Raw genomic sequence first — 20,360 nt, 5'->3', positions numbered from 1 at the left:
CTAGGAGGATATTTTACACACAAAAAAATATTTTAGCATGTAGCATCAACATTTTATCATAGTGCAAATAAACTACCACAATTCCCTAAACTCTTTTTCTTCATAAATTTTATTTGTCAGTTTCCTTGCATTGATTATATGACTTGCGTTGGTCTTGGGTTGACCCTACATTCAAGAGAAAACGGAACATGTGTTTGGTGGCTTCAACCAGCAAGCTTTTTGCATCATTCAGAGTGGAAACTCCCAGGGTTACCAACTCTCACGCATTGAGCGTGAGACTCACACAATTGACACTTTTCACACGCTCTCACGCCCAAGGTTATTATAGGTTTGCGTTTTTAAATTAGTTTTAATTTAATATCGTTTTCAATTTTGCTTTTTTTATTTATTTTGCAAACAGAACACTTCAAGTGTAGACCAAAGCAAGACGTTTAATTTAAGCAAAGTTTAATGTTTGCACAGATTACAGTTAACTCGTGTGCATATCTTAATAATCTTGACCAGGCCATGTGCTCCCCTCACTGAGGATCACTATGAGTACTTGGCCTCCTGAAGTCTGGTCAGATGGTCGTAGGCCTCTCGTGAGGCCTCCCAGTTAGATCAGCCCTTTTTTCAGGCCTCCTCAGTGCTTGAAACAAGCAGAGAAACTCCCCTCGCTAGCAAGGGTTGTAAGCGCTATGCTGAGTCATGCTCTCCAGGATACCCTGTCTTTGAGATCCAGGCTGAGTGGTTCACTGTCAGCTTCGCAGTCCCTCAGGTTGGATGCCTTACCTAAGGCAAGTGTCCAGAGGCTTTGTCTTCGGACAGACAGGAAAGTTGGCCAGACTTAAGTGTCCCATGTAAGTGACACCAGGTCAGGCCTTTCATTAAACAAAGTTTATGGAGGTTTTCCTGTGAAGCGTATAGCTTGGGCTATGACCGTAGGGAATGCTGTCACTGATAGCCCAGTGTGACCTTTGTTTGGTGTGAATTTAGCTGGTTCTGACAGTTGTCACTGCCAGTGGGCATGCACTTCCCTTAGCATGGTGGCGTTGGTATATCGTTCCCCAAAGCGTCAATCGACACAGTGCGAGTTCCCTTTCGAAAGGGAATGTCTAAAACACCTATGTCTTGTTGCAGTAATCGGCGTGGAGAGACCGGATATAAGCTGACGGGGAGTGAGCGAGAGAGAGAGAGGAGGACTGAGGACTCGTATGCAGCGTGACTGTGGCAAGAGAAAGCTGTTGACAGCGGGAAGAGTTTACGTGAACCAGAGAAAGCTGATGTCGCAGGAAGAGCTTGTGTGAACTGTCAATTAATTTTCTGTGCTGTAGTAAAAACCTAGGTTGAACGCGCAGTGGCGCACCTTTTGTTTATTTTTCTTTTACTTTAATTAAAAGAGCCGTACGAGTCCCAGTCATGCCAACCCTGTCTTCTTCCTTCACACCCACACTGACCCTCATCACATAGACGTTTTAGTTTACGGAAATATCCACACCACACATCCATTTTCTCACGCAGAGAAAAATTGCGAAGCAAAGGACACTGACAGTTACTTTTACAAGACAGAGCAGGTTACTTTTGATATAAAACAAATGATCAGCTCTCAGAGTCTGTCAATTTTATTACGAAATTCAAACAATAAATGTGCTTGTAAATGTGACGTGACAGATCGCTGTAGCGCCTCAGTTCAAGCGGCACATGAACCGATCATCTTTTACTCTTCTTTACTAGGCTAAGTAAATAAACCCGAATGAACAATAGGTATGTTGAAAGATATAGTACAACTTACCGAAATGTATATGCCTCGGATTAATCAGTGATTTTCAACCGCGGTAAGAGGTCAATAAAACAACTGGAGAACAATGTCACATAACGTTACATTTACCTCAGGAAAGCCATTTAATGACCATATAGGCTATAGGCTAGAAAAATTAGCTATAGAGAGGAGTGTTTTGCTAAAGATGTCCACTATATTACATATTATATGTTTACTTACATCATTAAAATATTATAAAGTTGTTATTATAATAAAAAACGCATTATATTTAATTTGAGTTGTTATTTTTAACCTTTAATAATACCAGCTGACAGGGCTCTCTGTATGTTTACAGCATTAGTGAGATATATTTTTTTCTTGAGAAAAATTTACATGTATCTACTGTAATTATCCAAATGAATCGATATTGAATCAAGATGTCAAGCAATAATAAAAACAGTAGCCTACCAGTCATTGTACCATGTAGCTAAACTTTGTAACATGTTGTCACTAAACTTAATCAAATTCTGTTTAGTTACCAAATGTTTTGACAATCACAACTTTTTTTTTTTTTCACATACCCCCAATATCACCTTTCTTCTTCATCCTGATGCCCAACTTCAGCAGATCGTCTTGACCATGTCAACATGCCTAAATGCATTGAGTCGCTGCCATGTGTGATAGACTGATTATTAGATATTTGCGTTAATAGGCAGTTGAAAAGGTGTACCTAGTGGCTGGTGACTGTGTATATATATTTGAATTCAGACATACTACTTGGTTGCATACTGCTTTTCGCCTACTACATATTATGGAAGTAGGCATATTCGGACAGAGCGAGTGTTTTGTCATGACAGCTCACTGATCCATCATCATCTCTCTGCTCCTGCTGGCCTCTCTGCTGCCACACCTGACATTCACTGGTGAGACTAACAGAACAGAATATTGATCAATCTGTTAAATAATATTGCTAAGTGTCCTCATGGTCACAACCATATATAATTGCAATATTAATTGCAAAAGTAATTTCACATTAATTCACTTAGGGCCATCTTGGTTACACCCTCAATTTCCAGTCATGCAAGTACGGGTCATATAAACTTGAATGGGCAAAGACTTGAAAACGGCAACTTTTGGTCAATATTTGGGATACAATCAAACAAAAATGGTATAATAAATTCAACTTTTTAAAAACTTAAATCTAATAATTCAAACCATCGGTGGCTTCAATATGAGACCGCAAGGATTAACAAGAACAGTACTTTCTAATCATTGTGTTGCTCATACTACTCTTTTTTTTTTTAAAGGAGGTGGAGTAACGTGCCACTTAATGTCACCACCCATATTTAAAGTATATTTATACCATGTTTAGCCAGTGAGAACTCACTGATCATCTTCTTCATCATGACCATCATCATCATCTCTCTGCTCCTGCTGGCTTCTCTGCTGCCACACCTGACCTTCACTGGTAAGATTGATTATATAACAGTAAATTATGATTATTTTTAAGAATGTTTGATTCGTATGTGCTGAATAAGTTGACTGACAGCACTCTCTCTCTCAGCTCATGTGAATGTGGGTATAGTGAATGGCACAGAAGCCAAACCCCACTCCAGACCTTACATGGTTTCTCTTCAGAAGAACTCTCGACATATCTGCGGTGGATTCCTCATTTCTGATGAGCTTGTCTTGACTGCTGCACATTGCTGGGATGGGTAAAAGCTTGTTTAGAAATCACTTTTGAATGACACAACAACTGCAATGCAACCATACAGCGTGCTGAATGACATAAATTACTATCATGACTTTCTCTTTCAACAGATTTGAGATTCTGACGGTTGTTGTTGGTGCTCATGATTTAAGGTACAGCCAGAGTTCGGATGTCATTACAGTGAAGTCCTACATCCCGCATCCAGACTATATACGCAGACCTATTCAGAATGACATCATGCTTTTGAGGGTAACGTTCAAAAGAAAATCTGATCAGGAAACAGTAGCACAAACCACTATGTTTGATTTTCTATTACAATTTTTTCTTAAAAATTACTGAAGAGATTTAAATCATTATATGTAAATGGCCAAGTGCCTCTTTAGGTCTATTTCCTACATTATTTATATATTGATCTGTGTAGCAACAAAAAAGAAATGGGCAAAAAAGGCACAAAAAAACAAACAAAACTGGAATATCATTGATGCATTTGTTTTGTGGCTGTTATAAGCAGAAAACACAATAATAAAGAGGCATTTAAAAATAAAATCAACTTTAGGGCTTCTGTACAAACCTCAAAAACAAAAGTATGATCAACTGAACTTCAGTCTTATAAAAGATTTTTTATAAAAAATTGTTGTATTTTTTAATTACAGCTAGAGAAAAAAGTCAAACTAAACAACAAAGTTAGACTGATATCATTACCAAAGAAAGGAGAAGATGTGGAAGCAGGTACTCTCTGTAGTGTTGCCGGCTGGGGAAGACTGTGGAGAAATGGCCCAAAGAGTTATCGTCTAATGGAGGCAAACACGACTACAAAAAATCAGGCAGACTGTCAAGCTTCTTGGGGATCGAGCTTCTTGGCCTCACAGATGATCTGTGCATATGATGATGGTGGATCCTGCAAGGTATGTACAAAAGATGAATCACAGACTTTATGGTAATGTACAGACTGGTTTCACTAGTGATGTGTTGATCTGTGTTTCTTAACAGGGGGATTCAGGAGGTCCTTTGGTTTGTGGAAACACTGCAGTTGGTGTCACATCTTTCGGATCTGGATATCGTTGCAATTCACCTCAACGTCCTAATGTGTATACTAAGATTTCAGCATATCTTCAATGGATCAACAAAATGGAAAAATTAAGTGACTTCATGTAAACTAAAAAGAAAGAAATGTTTTTCTTTCATGGCAAGCATCAATTATAGTCAAAGTGTTCTCATTGTCACAAACATAAATAATTGCACGCTTTAAAATCATTTAGCAGTTCACTTGGTGGCCATCATGGCAACACCCTCAATTTTCAGTCATGCAAGTACGGCTCATATCTACTTGAAGGGGGGAAAACTGAAATAAAAAAAGAAAAGAATAGAAAATATTTTATAAGTAAAACAATTAGTTTAGTCTAAATTAAATTAAGTTGAATTAAAACAGTCCTGGAAAGGCCTCCAGGATTTGAGTAAAAATAAAAAAAATAAAAAAATGCACACAGCAAACTGGGTTGTTTATAACGGAGCATAATCTGACAATCTGACAAGACGCTGACAATTACCTCCATCCTCCCCACCTCCACCAGGATGGTCCCTTCCCCTCCATCCTCCCCACCTCCACCAGGATGGTCCCTTCCCCTCCATCCTCCCCACCACCACCAGGATGGTCCCTTCCCATACCTCCCAGGGGTCAGTTGCGCCCCTGCCTTCATCTTCAGGCAGGAAATGCAGTTTCCGCTACCCTCGGATTGCGCGCTACTGATGGGGCCTACGCCAAAGAACTTTATAAATAATTGCTTGCTGGGCTGTTAATAAATATATGCTTCGTTATATAATTTTATCTCCCGAGTCTCTCTGCTAGAACTAAAAATAACATTTCCTTCCAAAGGATCCCAATGCTAGGAATGTGGATATTTATTTTCAACAATGTGAATGTGTCAACGATCAAAGAACGCTCCGTTTACAATAGCTGTTTAAATTATTCTCAAATATTTAATGAACGATTTGTTTGACAGCAGTGGTTCTTGAGGCAAAGTCGTTCAAAATCAGCAGATATAACAAATGATATGAATATTATCATATGATCATAGATGGAAAAGACCATTTACAGCCAATACATTCAATTTACCATAGGAAATATATGTACAATAATATATATACAGTTATAACTCCCCCTATGGTCCGATCTCTATAAAAGCACCTAGTTTTGAGTTTTCCTATAGGATTTATAGGCTTTTGAGAATATTTTGCCTGGCCCATTTTTATTTATGACCCTGTTATAGCTCCCCAAAGGTTAAAGTTAAAATTTTTTTGATAATTATTGATCTAGAGAGTCCAGATTATTTCCCTGCGTTGGTTTTATTGAGGTTGAGCAAAAAACCTAGACTAGTTAGCAAATGCAAGTTTTTAACAAAATTGTGAATATTTAATGAGAAAATTGATTGACAGCAATATTTTAATGAGGAAAAGTTGTTCAGTATGAGGAGATCTATCAAATGATATAAATATTGTGGGGATATGTGAAACACCACGTGATTACAGAGGCGTAAAACTAGTTTGCACCAACTGATTTCTTTCAAAATTCTTACAGGCCTCTAGGGCCATGAGTCGAACATGCCCACCAAGTTTTGTTCTGATCGGCCAACATTAACCTCATCTAATAGGTGCACAAACTTCATTGGCCGATGGCGGCCATGTTTTTCGAGATACGCGAATGTCCTCATAAACAATCATGGCGCCTTGGACCAAGATACTGCATGACACTTTTGGTTTGTGGTTTTTGTATTTTTTTCTGTTTATAGCACCACCAAGCATCCGATCGCCACGATTATTTTCACTTGACCAAAGATTGAGCCCATACACATGTGCTTTCACCGAGTTTGGTGAAAATATCTCATTCCGTTCACGAGTTATCCGTTTTAGAGACCATTAATCGAAATTTTAACTTTTTGATATAATTATTGACAATCTGACTCCAGAGAATCTTGCTGCAAGATCGGGCCAAAAACCTAGGACTAGTTTACAAATTACCCAAAAATTTCGCCGTGCGGCAATCATATATGTAGTGCTCCCGTCAGGCCGATCGGGGCGGGCCCTGGTGAAGTTGTAGATGGTGTGAGTAATACCAGCCCTCAAAGTTTCAAGTCTCTACAACTAGGTTTGGTCTGCCCGATCAGTTTTAGGTGAGAATGCTCATCCTTGGAAATTTTAACAATTACAATAGGGTTTCAGTGCTATGCACTTGAACCCCTAATAAAAAAAGACATATAAAACAAAAAACTATAGGGTCTCAGCTTGAGCTGCTGATTACAAAATATATATCAAGCCTGTAAACAAAACACTTTTTGCACTTTCAGGCCATTTATCACTGAAATGTGTTTTTTGTTGTCCCCCCTCCCCCTTTTAAAGTGTAATAGCTCTACGTATGGCCCGATCTCTGTAAAAGTTTGCATGCTTCTTTAGAATCATATGGCACAAATGCTTCATCATGTTCATATATGGTTCCCATTACTGAACAATAAAGTATTTCCACTTGCGCGTAGCAATGTAAGTTAATGTTGAATCTAATGTTGATTCAGTATATTTTACCATTATGTTATAATATATAGATACACGTCCCTTCCCTTCTAAATTTCACTGCGTTATTTCCTCTAATTTTGATAAATGCATCTATTAAAGTTGAACAAGTTTTGCCATCCATCCAACACAACCTGCAATTACTTCAACTCAACACCAGAGGTCAACATCCCCAGCTGTCTAAATAAGACTTCTAACATTTCTATTGTTCTCAGTAGAAGTCCTCATAGTTGGGTAAACTTCTATAGCAGTGAAATGGAGATGAGATAAAATATTTTTTTTTGTATTCCCATTTGCTATAATAACAAAAGAAAAGAGCCATGATAGAATTGCCATGACTTTCCAGAAGAAGGGAAAAATATCAAGACAATTACAGTTGTAATAAGAGAGAATCACAGTCTGTGAAAAGGGTCCATTCTCTCTCTCTCTCTCTCTCTCTCTCTCTCTCTCTCTCTCTCTCTCTCTCTCTCTCTCTCTCTCTCTCTCTCTCTATCTCTATATATATATATATATATATATATATATATATATATATATATATATATATATATGTATATATATAGATGCATGGAGCACTTTGCGGTTTGATGGTTCCAAAGTCAAACAGCCATTCGCTACCATTATAAAGCTTGGAAGAGCCAGCACATTTTTTTATATAACTCGAAATGTATTCGTTTGAAAGAAGAATGTCATATACAGATATTATACGAAAGGCAGATAAACAGTAACTAAAAAAAGACTAAAAAAAACAATATTAATAAATAATATATAAGAATAATATTAATAATATAAATATACTAATATTAATGAAAATATAATGTTATTTCAAAGGTTATTTATAACATCATTAAGGCCCTATAACACTTTAAAAGCATGGTTATTTATGGAAACATATAAAAAGGGTTATATTTAGCACCAAAAAGGGTTCTGCTATTGTTACAAGCCAAAGAACCCTAATTTGGTGTTTAGAACTGTTGATAAAAAGATGCATTGAGCATACCCTAAATGACAAATTATCTAGATGGTGTTTTGCATACATTACGTACTTATAGTGGAGAAACATATGAGGATGTATATATACTGTATATACACACACATAGATATATACATATATACAACATCTGGATTATTATGTTGGTTTTCCATCAATTTGTACTGATATTTAAGGTTATGAATTGTAAAATATTCAAGTAACAAAATGTATGCTGACCTGCTTTAATCTTCTAGATCTCAGCCAAACCATATGACCTTGAAATAAGACCACAAGAATTAAAAAGAAAAATACTTATCCACAAACTGAAAAAAAAGCTCATTGTCTCCACCCACCCTTATATTTAAACAGTGTTTTATCATGAGAGCTCACTGATCGTCGTCTTCATCATGACCATCATCATCTCTCTGCTCCTGCTGGCCTCTCTGCTGCCACACCTGACCTTCACTGGTGAGACTAACTGAACTGAACTGCATATTGATTCATTACTAAGGGTACATTTACACGTCAACAGTAGGCTATAGCCTACTAAAAACTGATATTTTTTTGTGTACAGATGATAACATTGTCAAAACGATCCCCATTCACAGGGATCTGCGAAAAAAGTGACTAAAAAATGCTTTATTATTTAGACCAGGCCAGTAGTTGGCGATGTCACTTTACTATGCACCTTTAGACTGAACATGTAATACGCATTCGCATGACATCACAGTTTTCACAATTTTCACAAATTCACATTTTTGTGGTTTACACGGAGAAGATAACCATATCGTATTCAAGAACTTGCACTTCGAAACCCAAGTTTGTGTTTTCAGGCCCTCAAAGCGGCATTGTCATGTAAATGAACGATAAAAAATGTGTTCAGTTTTTAGTTGAAAACAGTGTAGTGTAAACGGCCTCATAAAGATGTTTCTTGTGTGGTGTTTCTCTCTCTCTCTCTCTCTCTCTCTCTCTCTCTCAGCTCATGTGAATGTGGGTATAGTGAACGGCACAGAAGCCAAACCCCACTCCAGACCCTACATGGTTTCTATCCAGAAGAACAGGGAACATGAATGCGGTAGATTCCTCAATTCTGATCAGTTTGTCTTGACTGCTGCACATTGCCGAAAGAAGTAAGACTTTTGTTAGAAGTAAGACTTTTGTGGAAATTGGCCATCCAGTGCAGGCATAGGTCACAGTGAATGAAGAAACTACACAGGCCGACTGACTTTTCATTCCTAACCTCATCTCTGCCCTTTCTTTCTTTCTTTCTTTCTTTCTTTCTTTCTGGTTACAATGTAGTCTATTGTGGTGAACACTATTAAAAAATTCATACTGTATATAAAACTGTGGGAACCTTTTCTGCTATCTAACGAATATGGATGGGCGATATTACCAAAATCTCAATTTTGCTTCACAGTAACAGTATCATGGTTTCACAATTCTCAATATCAGTTTTGATTCCACAGAATAAACTGAATTTCAAACTCTTTTGAGTATTTTTTGTTCTTGTTTTTTGCAGGTAGTCCAATGCTTTTTAAAGGGGTCATATAATGCCATTTTTGTACAAGCTAATATGATTCTTTAGGGTCTAAATTAAAAGTTTATAATATACTTTAATTAAAAATTCTCATTAGTATTGTAAGAAAACACTAATTTTACCTGGTCAAAAACAGCTCTGTTTTCAGCACGCCGTTTAAGTGCATGTGTCTTTAAATGATAATGAGCTTTGCTCACCCCACCCCTCTGTTCTGTGCGTACACCGTTTGTAACGCAACACAATAACCATAACGCGTTGTTCATTATAAACGTGGGATTATTAATTATATTGAGAACATCGTACATAGAAAACATGCCGTAATGTACCCTGAGTGTAAACAGCCGCATTCATCGTGAAGCGTGCTAGCGATTTGCAAAGATTCATATAAATATTAATAATAAGGTTAATAAATGTTACACTTCAGTTCTTCTGGAGGTGCAGCAGGAACACGAATAATGGTTGGTACCGATCCTTTTTTCAGGAGCAGCTTCTTAGCAAAACCAGCTTTATAATGACCTTGTTTGTAAAGCAGTCTGGTGTGTGAAATGATTCGCGCAAACATGAAAGCATTGACGTTGATCGTGGGGAATATTCCCTTCGAAAACAAAACTCAGCCACTGTGTCTTCAGCGGTTCGGATTTAGGAACATCAAAATGATGCTGTGTTCCTTATTACATCCAAGAACAGAACACCACAATCGCTTAGAAGCCATTCTGCTCATAGACAGTGCTCCAGCGTATCAACAATGACCGCGCCGGTCCGCGCGGGCTATGATTGACAGCTCGCTCACGAGCGAGGGCGGGTCTGTGTTGAAACGCTGCTGTCAATCAACAATCGTGGGAGGGGCGTCGATTTTGTGACGTCACAAAATCGAACGGCTTTATTTGAGATGGGGGAAAACATAAGAAGATTTAAAAAAAAAACACTGGATGGATTTTTATCATTTTATGATGGTTGTGTACAGGCACTGCCAACACACATTTCAGTACAATCAACTTGTAAAAGTGCATGTACCATTATATGACCCCTTTAAGTAATTTTATGTTTATTTTATGTAAAGTTTATTTGTTTCTATAAGTTTATTAAAATTAGAAAGTGTATCTACAATTTAAAATTAGAATTAATTTAGATTCATTTGACACTATTTACCCCTTTTTTTTATTTTTATTTTTTATGTACAATAAAACTAAAAGCTGAAGATTTTTGTGGTGTATCATTCATCAGTGCTTGTTTTTCCACTCCAACGTTCCAATAATTCCTGCCCCACTAAAAGCTGCACGGATATTTACTTACCCCACAAATAGGCCTGTTTATGTAAACAATTTAGAAAAAGTTCCATCAATTCAAACTCTATATCATCGCTATGATATAGTGTCATATCACCCAGCCCTAACATACAGTAATGCTTTGAACACATTTGACAAGCTAGTTGATCAAAATCAACAACCGGTCAAGACTGATTGGCTAATGCTATTTTCCCACTTGTCTGTGCTCTTTTATTCTTTCATGTTAACTGAAGTGAATAATGCACTATTTTAACTTTAATCAACAAGTAGAATTGATCATGACATTCTCACCTTATTCCAAAAAAAATTCTCTGATCCAGTGCTGAGCTATAGTGAATGTCTGAACTAGTGAATGTCTGAACTAGTTGATGCACAAAATCAATACCCTGATAAAGAGGTTGACTGGCAAAAAGTATTTTATGTATTTTGAAAATACAAAAATACTCATCTTAAATGTATTTAAATACAAATTACATTTGATTTTTTCCAAAGGCTTTAAAATACAAAATACAAAATAGTATTTTGTATTTCAAATACGTATTTTAAATACATGTATCTGAAATACTGCCCATCCCTGTATATAATTACAATATTACTGTCACGAATCAAGTCACAACAAGGTTTATTTAACAAGAGCAAACAACAAATGACAATGTGCATGGCACAAACAATACAGGACAACCAACAGAAACCCAAAAGGAGCTTAAATACACAAGATAATGAACTCGATAATGAACAGCTGTGAGGATTAAATGAATATCTATGGTAACTGATATAAGTGGCGGGAAACTAGAACAAAGGAAACAGGAAACTGAAGAGAAACAAACTAAAACTTCATGAAAATCAAACTAAACAGAGATAACCATGACACCTCATTTTGATTGAGCAAAGGCAGAAATCTCCAAAATTGGAATAACTATGGTATAATAAAGTGAGATTCTTTATAAAGACCCATTTTTTTTTGTGCAAAGCTCCTTTATAAGCTGTTGCTTTGTTCATTTGAGCAGGTCATTTTTAGTTTGTTTGGTTGGTTTTTGTCTAACTGTTTTGATCTCATTTTCTGTTTGTTTATTTTATTTTTGTTGTAAGAAATTTATGAGTTGGTAAAGTAAATTTTTTTTCTTGGGTTCAAATAAAGACCCATTTTTTTGTGCAAAGCTTGTGTTCCTTGTTCTTGGCTTCTCGGTCCCTCACATGACCCTTATATCATTGACTTTAAATCTTGTTTGGCTGCTGTACGTGAGTTATAACAGCCAAATGAACAAATAGAAAAGGTGATCTGATGGTGTTGGTTGTGTTTTAATAAACACAATGTGTTTTAATACTGAATCACTGAACTCATATAGAGCCCAATTTCTGAGTTAGGTTTACTTTATTAATTATAGCAGCACTGTACTTGAAAAGCATAATATTTTTAGCCTTTTCAATGAAATCCAAATGATCAAATCAGTTAAAAATAAATAAAAAACTTTACACACAGACATCAAGAATTAGCGTATGAATCTCAGCAATGGTGACAAACAGATCACCTCTGATCATAAGCTCATTATTTATTCATGCAGCAATGCATGATGGGAGCCATGAATGAGTTTTGATTGGTGGCACCCAGAATGCACTGCAATTGTCACCATTGTTGAGATTCACAGGCTGATTCTTTTCACTGTTTTTATTCATTTTGATTCATTTAGATCTACAATGACCATCATGTTCACATTCACACCGCTAAACCTTGCTCAAGATTTCTCTCAACATGGGGACAGGAGAGATGTTGGTCAAAAAATGGGAAAACGGAGTAGCATAACTTATTTGGAAATACTGTAGTAACTTGTTGCTCATTTAAAAGTAATGTGTAACTTTACTACTTACGTGAAAAAAAAGAAAGAAAGAATCAGATGTAGGCCTACTTGTAGTGTTGCCCCCAAAACCAATAAGAACAAATCAAAAGATTCAAATGAACATTGCAACTGGCTGGGAAAATGCTGTTTCACACTCACAATATTCATTATGAGTAATTCTTGCTGATAAGATCTGCTACCTTTTTTTTTATTATTATTATTAGTTTAACATGATAGTACATTCTGATAAAAAAAAGATGTTTCATTTTCACTCCAAACATTTTTTTATGTTATCAAAATGAGTAAAAAAATATATTTTTATTATTAATGTATTTTTTAAATGTATTATTTTAGTTGCATGCACTATAATACGGTTCTCAATTTCCATCTACATTTTCTGCACGATTTTCAGTAATTCATTAAAGATGTGACACAAGAAATGCAGCACTGGAGAAGTAAATAAGAAGTAAATAAATATATTAAAGTCATTTTTTTTTCTTTTTAACTTTAGTGAAAACGTCTCGGTTACGTATGTAACCCTCGTTCTCTGAGTAGGGAACGGAGACGTTACATCAGATGACGACGAATGGGGTTTCGATTAGAAAGCCTGTCATCTTTGAGTATATAAAACGAGCCAATGGCAATGAAATGCCATGGGTCTGCGGAATTTGCATAGCGTAAGTCCGCCCCACCCTGGGGGTATATAAGGAAGTACGCTGGCAACATGCAGATATGTCTTTGCTGAGGAGCTGAGACTGAACTCAGGCGTTCCAGCGGTACAGCGGAAGTGGGAGGGAGACGTAACGTCTCCGTTCCCTACTCAGGGAACGAGGGTTACATACGTAACCGAGACGTTCCCTTTCGTTGTCACTCCGAGTTACGTCGGATGAGGACGAATGGGGTTCCCAGTGTAATCACGCCACCTCTCGACTGTCTTCCAGTGCCCTGCGTAAAGACACATGCTCAGAGAGGCTTACAGTGGAATACACATGTGGGGGTCGCACGGAGGGGGAACCATGCACATGGAGGCACCTAGCCAAGCGCGAAAGCTGCCGGTGGCAAAACTCTGGCGTTGACGTCGACAGTGCTGGAGGAGACTCAGGGCTTATTAGGCTCACCTGAGGAAATATCGCACGTATCCCGTCCGTGGAGAGGAATGGCAAGCAAGCGAAGACACCTGAGCAGAATCTAGTACCGGCTAGTTGAAGCGAGTACATGAGAAGAAACTGGCTCCACTCGGAGATTATAGAATCTCGCGAATGTATTAGGTGTCGCCCAGCCTGCAGCTCTACAGATGTCTGTTAGCGAGGCGCAGGGCCTGAAATTAACACCCGACCACACGCCAAATGCGGGTGAATTCTGCAATTGGCGGGTAACACTGTCAATCTACCTGCCACATTGGCAGGCAGCCAATGAGAACCCTTCGCGGGGAGTTTGATTGACAGGCGATCTGGCCAATCATAATCCGCCGAATCCGCCTTTTTTTGTCCGACAAAGCAGTCAGGAGAGTTCAACGTTGGAGGATTTGAACTTGAAAAAACGGAGTGTACTGAGTAAGCCTAACTTACTGACATCTTTCCGCAGTTAAAACTACATTCCTTCTTATGTTCATTCATGTTTATTTGATGCTATAAATTAACTAGAAGGAAGAGATGATCGGTTCACGAGCAGTTTTAACTGAGGCACCACAGCGATCTGTCAAGACACATACAGAGCCACAAAACGGTATTGTCTAAATTTCTTTAAAAATTACCAAATTTTGACGTTGAGACTTTGTTTAATATCAAAAGTAACCTGACTGTATTGTCTGTCTCTGCTGCGCGATGTGTTTTTCATTGCGTGAGATCATGGTTTGGCCAGAGTTTGGCGTGAGTACGGTGTAGCTTGTCGGACATAGCAACAGTAACTAAAGGGGCCGGGTCTTTGCGGGTTTTTTTTTTTTTTTTTTCAACTGTTGTTCTTTGACATTTAAACGAAGCCAGCCATTTCGTTGGATTTTAGCTAAAAATGTGGTGGCACATTACTGGAGTAAAGAACTGTGAAAGCAGCGCAATTTGAGTGTTTCGGAACGTGATCGGAGAGAAAGATGAGGCCCTTCTCTGACTACGTTTGAATGTGTGAGTATTAAACTGTTGGTGAGATGAGATGAGATAATGCAACGCTGACATAGGCTACAGTACAATGACAGTTGCACAGATGTTGGGAGTTGGGAACCGGTGAGAAAATGTCCGGTAGCCTACCCGGTAACTTTACCAGTACTAACAATATTAATTTAGTTCTGCTTAACGGTTCCTGAACGCTGTAACTAACAGCTGCCCAGCCATCAACACAGCCGCGTGTGATTTGTTTACGAGCTGGTCTATATCTGTATTCTAAGAGTTATTATTACTTGTATGGATCTTTAATAACTTGACAGCACTTAAATGTGTATTCTTACAAGTTAAAGAACAAATGTTGTGCTATTCCTTTTTTTTTCACCTTTTATGAGGCCAAAAAAAAAAAAAAAAAAAAAAACTGGCTGGTAAAAAGTCACTGTGGCGGGTGGATTTAAAAATCCACCTGCCACAGTGGCTGGTGGTCAAAAAAGTTAACTTCAGGCCCTGGCGAGGCGCCATGCGCTAGAGCCCAAGAGGATGCCACACTCCGAGTGGAGTGGGCCGTCACACCAAGGGGGCATGGTCGACCTTGCTGCTGGTATGCCAAAGCAATGGCGTCCACTATCCAGTGAGACAACCTTTGCTTGGAGAGAGCCTTTCCCTTCAGCTTCCCACCATAACAGACAAAGAGCTGGTCTGAGGTCCTGAAACACCGCGTTCTGTCAACGTAAGCACGGAGTGCGCGTACTGGACAGAGCAGTGCCAAGGCTGGGTCTGCCTCCTCCAAGGGCAGCGCTTGCAGGTTCACTACCTGATCTCGAAAGGGGGTGGTAGGAACCTTGGGCACATATCCAGGCCGGGGTCTCAGGAACACGTGAGAGTTAGCCGGCCCGAATTCCAGGCACGCTTCGTCAACCGAAAATGCCTGCAGGTCCCCTACCCTCTTGATGGAGGCCAAAGCAACCAGGAGCGCTGTCTTAATTGACAGGAACTTAAGCTCCACTGATTGCAGAGGCTCAAAGGGAGCGCTCTGCAGGGCAGTTAAAACCACTGAGAGATCCCAAGAGGGTACGAGGGGAGGACGAGGATGATTCAGTCTCCTCGCTCCCCTCAGGAACCTGATGATCAGGTTGTGCTTTCCCAGAGACTTACCATCAACTGTGTCGTGATGTGCGGCAATGGCGGCAACATACACTTTTAGGGTGGAGGGAGACAGCCTTCGCTCCAACCCTTCTTGCAGGAAGGAAAGCACGACACTGATCGGGCATTTTGTGGGTTCTTGATGTTTTGAAGAACACCAGTTGACGAAGAGGTTCCACTTCAACGCATAGGCATGTCTCGTGGACGATGCTCTAGAGGAAGTGATGGTAGCCACCACCGCTGGTGGTAGGGTACTCAAACCTGCCTCGTCCCGTCCAGAGACCACACGTGGAGGTCCCAAAGATCGGGACGAGGGTGCCAAAGGGTGCCCCGTCCCTGAGAAAGCAGGTCCTTCCTCAGGGGAATTGGCCAGGGAGGTGCTGTCGCGAGGAGAACTAGTTTCTGAGAACCAGGTGCGGTTGCGCCAATACGGGGCAACCAAAATTATCTGCTCCTCGTCCTCCCTGATCTTGCGCAGGGTCTGCGCAAGGAGGCTCACTGGGGGAAATGCATACTTGCGTAGGCCCCGCGGCCAGCTGTGCGCCAGTGCATCCGTGCCGAGCGTGCCCTCGGTCAGGGAATAATACAGGCCGCAGTGGGACGAGTCGTGGGAGGCAAACAGATCTACCTGTGCGTCCCCGAACTGATCCCAAATCAGCTGGACTGACTGGGGATGGAGTCTCCATTCTCCAGCGGGAGGTTGAAGCCGAGACAGCTTGTCGGCTGCCTGGTTCAGGTCTCCTGGGATATAAATGGCTCGAAGCGACCTCAGATGCTTCTGACTCCATATGAGGAGGTGGCGAGCGAGTTGCGACATACGGCGGGAGCGTAGACCACCTTGATGGTTGATGTACGCTACTGTGGCGGTATTGTCTGATCGGACTAGTACGTGACAACCCCTGAGCAACGCACAGAAGCGGTGCAGGGCGAGACGTACAGCCAGCAACTCCCGCATCTTGGCGTGACGAAGATTAGAGTCCGGGCAGGAACAGAATTTAAGCGTTATGGGATCCGCCCGAACATGCCATTTGCTGGAATTGCCCGGGGGAGGAAGAAACGTTAATGTCTTTATCAATTGATTTATTTAGTTGTACATTTATGATATTTGATTACATTTTGCTTTCCTTATCTTTATTCATTATATATCTCTGTTTGATTTGATTTTGATTTATTTAAGGTTATATGTTGAATCCTATTTACATTGGATTTACATTGCTTTAACTCATCAAAATAAGTTAAGCATTTTTAATAAAAAAAAGATTCAACAATTTTTTTACGTCAGTTTAATGTAATTTAAGTTGAAATTACATAAACATCCAAGTTGATTGTACTTAAAAATTTAAGGCAGCAACATTTTTTTTTACAGTGTACAAGTTGTGATCATAATGATTACAATATATAGAAAATTTGGCAGTGGTGCATGTTGATTCAGAGTTGGCGTCATCTGAAGTCTTCGTAGGGGTTGACGTAATCTCTTCACAAGTTTTGGGTCATCTGAAATCTTCATAAGAAGATTCAAACTAAACTAATTTAAAAGTAAAATCTCAATCATGGTTTCATCATACCTTCACAATCTTCACTGAAAGAATTAAGAAACCTAAAAGCTGAAGTTAATATGAATTTTTCCATAAACAGAAAAAAAGTTCTGACAGTTGTGGTTGGTGCACATGACCTACGAGAAATGAATGTCAGCATTAACGTGATGTCCTACTACAAACCTGAATTATAGTGAAGACCCTTATCGGAATGACATCATGCTTTTGAGGGTAACAGACTGCATTTATACCAGTTGTTCAAAATAATACCTAATCATTTAAACACTGTCTATTAACACATCATTGCATTTTATGATTGCAGCTAGAGAAAAAAGTCGAAAAGAACGAAAATGTCGAATGGATTTCAATACCAAAGACAAAAGAAGACATCCCAGCAGATTCTGTTTGCAGTGTTGCAGGCTGGAGAAGTTTAGTAACTTATGGCACTGCAAGCCCAGTCCTCATGGAAACAAATGTGAAGATCATGGAAAACAAAAAATGTGAAAATAGTTGGAGATCAGCGTTCTCAGCTGCACAGATGATGTGTGTAAATGGCACTGGAGGAAGCTGTGATGTATGTAAACTTTTTTTTATATATAATAATAATAATAATATCATATTAGAAATTAACAAATAAAATAAATATATCTATAGAATAATGAATAAAGTATTTCAATTTATATAACACTTTACAATGCATTCTCAGTGTGCTGAAGAGAGAAAGGTGATAACTGATATAGTGACTTGCTGATCCTTGTTTTTTTAACAGGGGGATTCAGGAGGTCCTTTGGTTTGTGGAGACACTGCAGTTGGTGTCACATCTTTCGGAGACCCAGATCTCTGTAATTCACCTAAATATCCTGAAGTTTATACGAAGATTTCAGCATTTCTTCCATGGATCAAAGACATAATTAGCAATAATTGACTTTAACAATAAAAAAGATGTGTTGTACTAGTTCTGTACTAGTTTCCAAATGTTTAACAGATTTTCTCCCACATCTTGTTCTAATAATCACTATCAAGACAAGTCAAATGGTCCTCAATTTTATAACCTCAGGAAATTACAGTAACAGTAAAAGTTTATTTTCAGATTTTTCAGATCTTCCATTGATAACGAGCATTATTGGATATGTTAATTGAATCACAAATGTGATGTTTAACTTGATTGAATTAGAACAACAAAAGTCAGCAGCAAAGAAATTGGATAATAAAGTGAGATTAAGTACATACATTACATTTATCAATTTAACATATTTAATTATTGCATTTTTGCATAATATTCTGAGTTGCTTTTCACTCTTTTTATTAATTTTGAGGAATACTGAATCTGTATGTCTAGCAGGCATATGGTGTTCTGTCATGGCTGACATTGGGGACGGTTGCAACAAATTATAAATTGCATGTTTAATAAAAGTTTGTTGCATTGCAAATTGTTCAGTTCTTCCTGTCTGACACTGAAATACGGAGAGATTGAATAGCATCTGTAACACCTGCACACTGAATCTGTGTAGGCCTGTGTTCTACACATAAACAAACAAAACTCAGTAACTGTTATTTGATAAATATGACTAGGCTACAATAATATTATTGTATAAATAATACTATAATATTATAGTAGGCCTAAAACAGTTCATATTTTCATAATTCTATGCTCATTGAGACAAAAAGCTAAAGTTAATTAGTGAAATTGAAGGTATTTTTAACATTGCAACCACATTGCAATACTGTGAACGATGTCATATGTAATCAACTTTAAATTGTATGAGTAATTAGCAGACAGATGCAAGTTTAATATATACAAATTTGGTTGGTCTAGTCCAAATAGTCTCTGAGTAACTGAGAAAAATGCAAAAAGTGTTGCTTATTTGGAAAAGTAATGCATAACTTTAATAGTTACTTACAATTTTTTACATTTATTTTTTTATCAGATGTACTTGTAATGCGTTGCCCCCAAAACCCATGAGAACAAATCAAAACATTCAAATGAACCCCTGTCTCCGCCTCCAGCTTCTGTGCCCATCACTCCACCCTCCCTCGTTTCCACCGGAGATCATCGGCCATACAGCTTCTCTGGGCTCTCTTGTCCCTCCGGCTCCACCTTGGTCAGCCTTCGACCTGCCTGCACCTTCGGCACATTTGTCTTTCTATTGTAGCCTCAGTTTCCTGTACTTATCTGACAGGAGTGGCACCCGGTGTGTCTTCTGCTGCTGTAGCCCATCTGCTTCAAGGTTCATGTTGTGCGTTCAGAGATGCTCCTCTCTCTTCGGTTGCCTCTCTATCAGCTTGAACCAGTTGTCATTCTCCTCTGACCTCTGGCATCAATAAGGCATTTTCGCCCACAGAACTGCTGCTCACTGGATATGTTTCTAACCATTCTCTGTAAACTCTAGAGATAGCTGTGAGTGAAAATCCAAGTAGATCAGCAGTTTCTGAAATACTCAACAACCAGGCCACGTTCAAAGTCACTTTAATCACCTTTTTTTCTTCATCCTGATGCCCAACTTCAGCAGATCGTCTTGACCATGTCAACATGCCTAAATGCATTGAGTCGCTGCCATGTGTGATAGACTGATTATTAGATATTTGCGTTAATAGAAAGTTGAACAGGTGTAATATAGTGGCTGGTGACTGTGATTGTGTGTGTGTATATGTATATACAGCCCGATCTCATCCCAAGGCGTCATATACTGACGTTTTTGACATTTCGTCTACATCCAACACACATGGCATCCTTTACCGTCAATATGAGACGCAGATAGATATGGGCCAGAAGGCGCCTCCTAGCGGTCTAACCCTAACCCTAACCCTACCCCAGACCTAAACCTACCCATAACCGAACAAAGCTCTGTGCGTGTCATATTAAAGGGTGCCATGTGTGTTGGATATAGAGACGAAATGTCAAAAGCGTCAGTATATGACGCCCTAGGATGAGAATGCGTTGGTATATA

The 20,360-nt window shown here is 38.8% G+C and overlaps 1 protein-coding gene across 2 annotated transcripts; it reads left to right on the top strand.

Moving 5' to 3' along the window:
• The first annotated feature begins 3,129 nt into the window (after positions 1–3,129).
• On the top strand, positions 3,130–4,905 carry LOC311085812 (granzyme B(G,H)-like). 2 transcript variants are annotated; one of them, XM_084118434.1, is made up of 5 exons: positions 3,130–3,206; positions 3,303–3,453; positions 3,602–3,698; positions 4,103–4,354; positions 4,440–4,905. In XM_084118434.1, the coding sequence occupies exons 1-5, from the start codon at positions 3,143–3,145 to the stop codon at positions 4,602–4,604; spliced, it is 729 nt and encodes a 242-aa protein (XP_083974560.1). In that variant the 5' UTR covers positions 3,130–3,142; the 3' UTR covers positions 4,605–4,905. The 2 variants fall into 2 exon arrangements, with proteins under 2 accessions (XP_083974560.1, XP_083974559.1); XM_084118433.1 differs by having other exon boundaries at positions 3,560–3,698.
• Positions 4,906–20,360: the final 15,455 nt, after the last annotated feature.

This window comes from Abramis brama, assembly GCF_963993115.1.
Source record: "Abramis brama genome assembly, chromosome: 6".
In the NCBI taxonomy this organism is placed as follows: domain Eukaryota; kingdom Metazoa; phylum Chordata; class Actinopteri; order Cypriniformes; family Leuciscidae; genus Abramis; species Abramis brama.
Note: the sequence above shows the minus strand (reverse complement) of the source record. Positions and strands in the feature narration are given on the sequence as shown.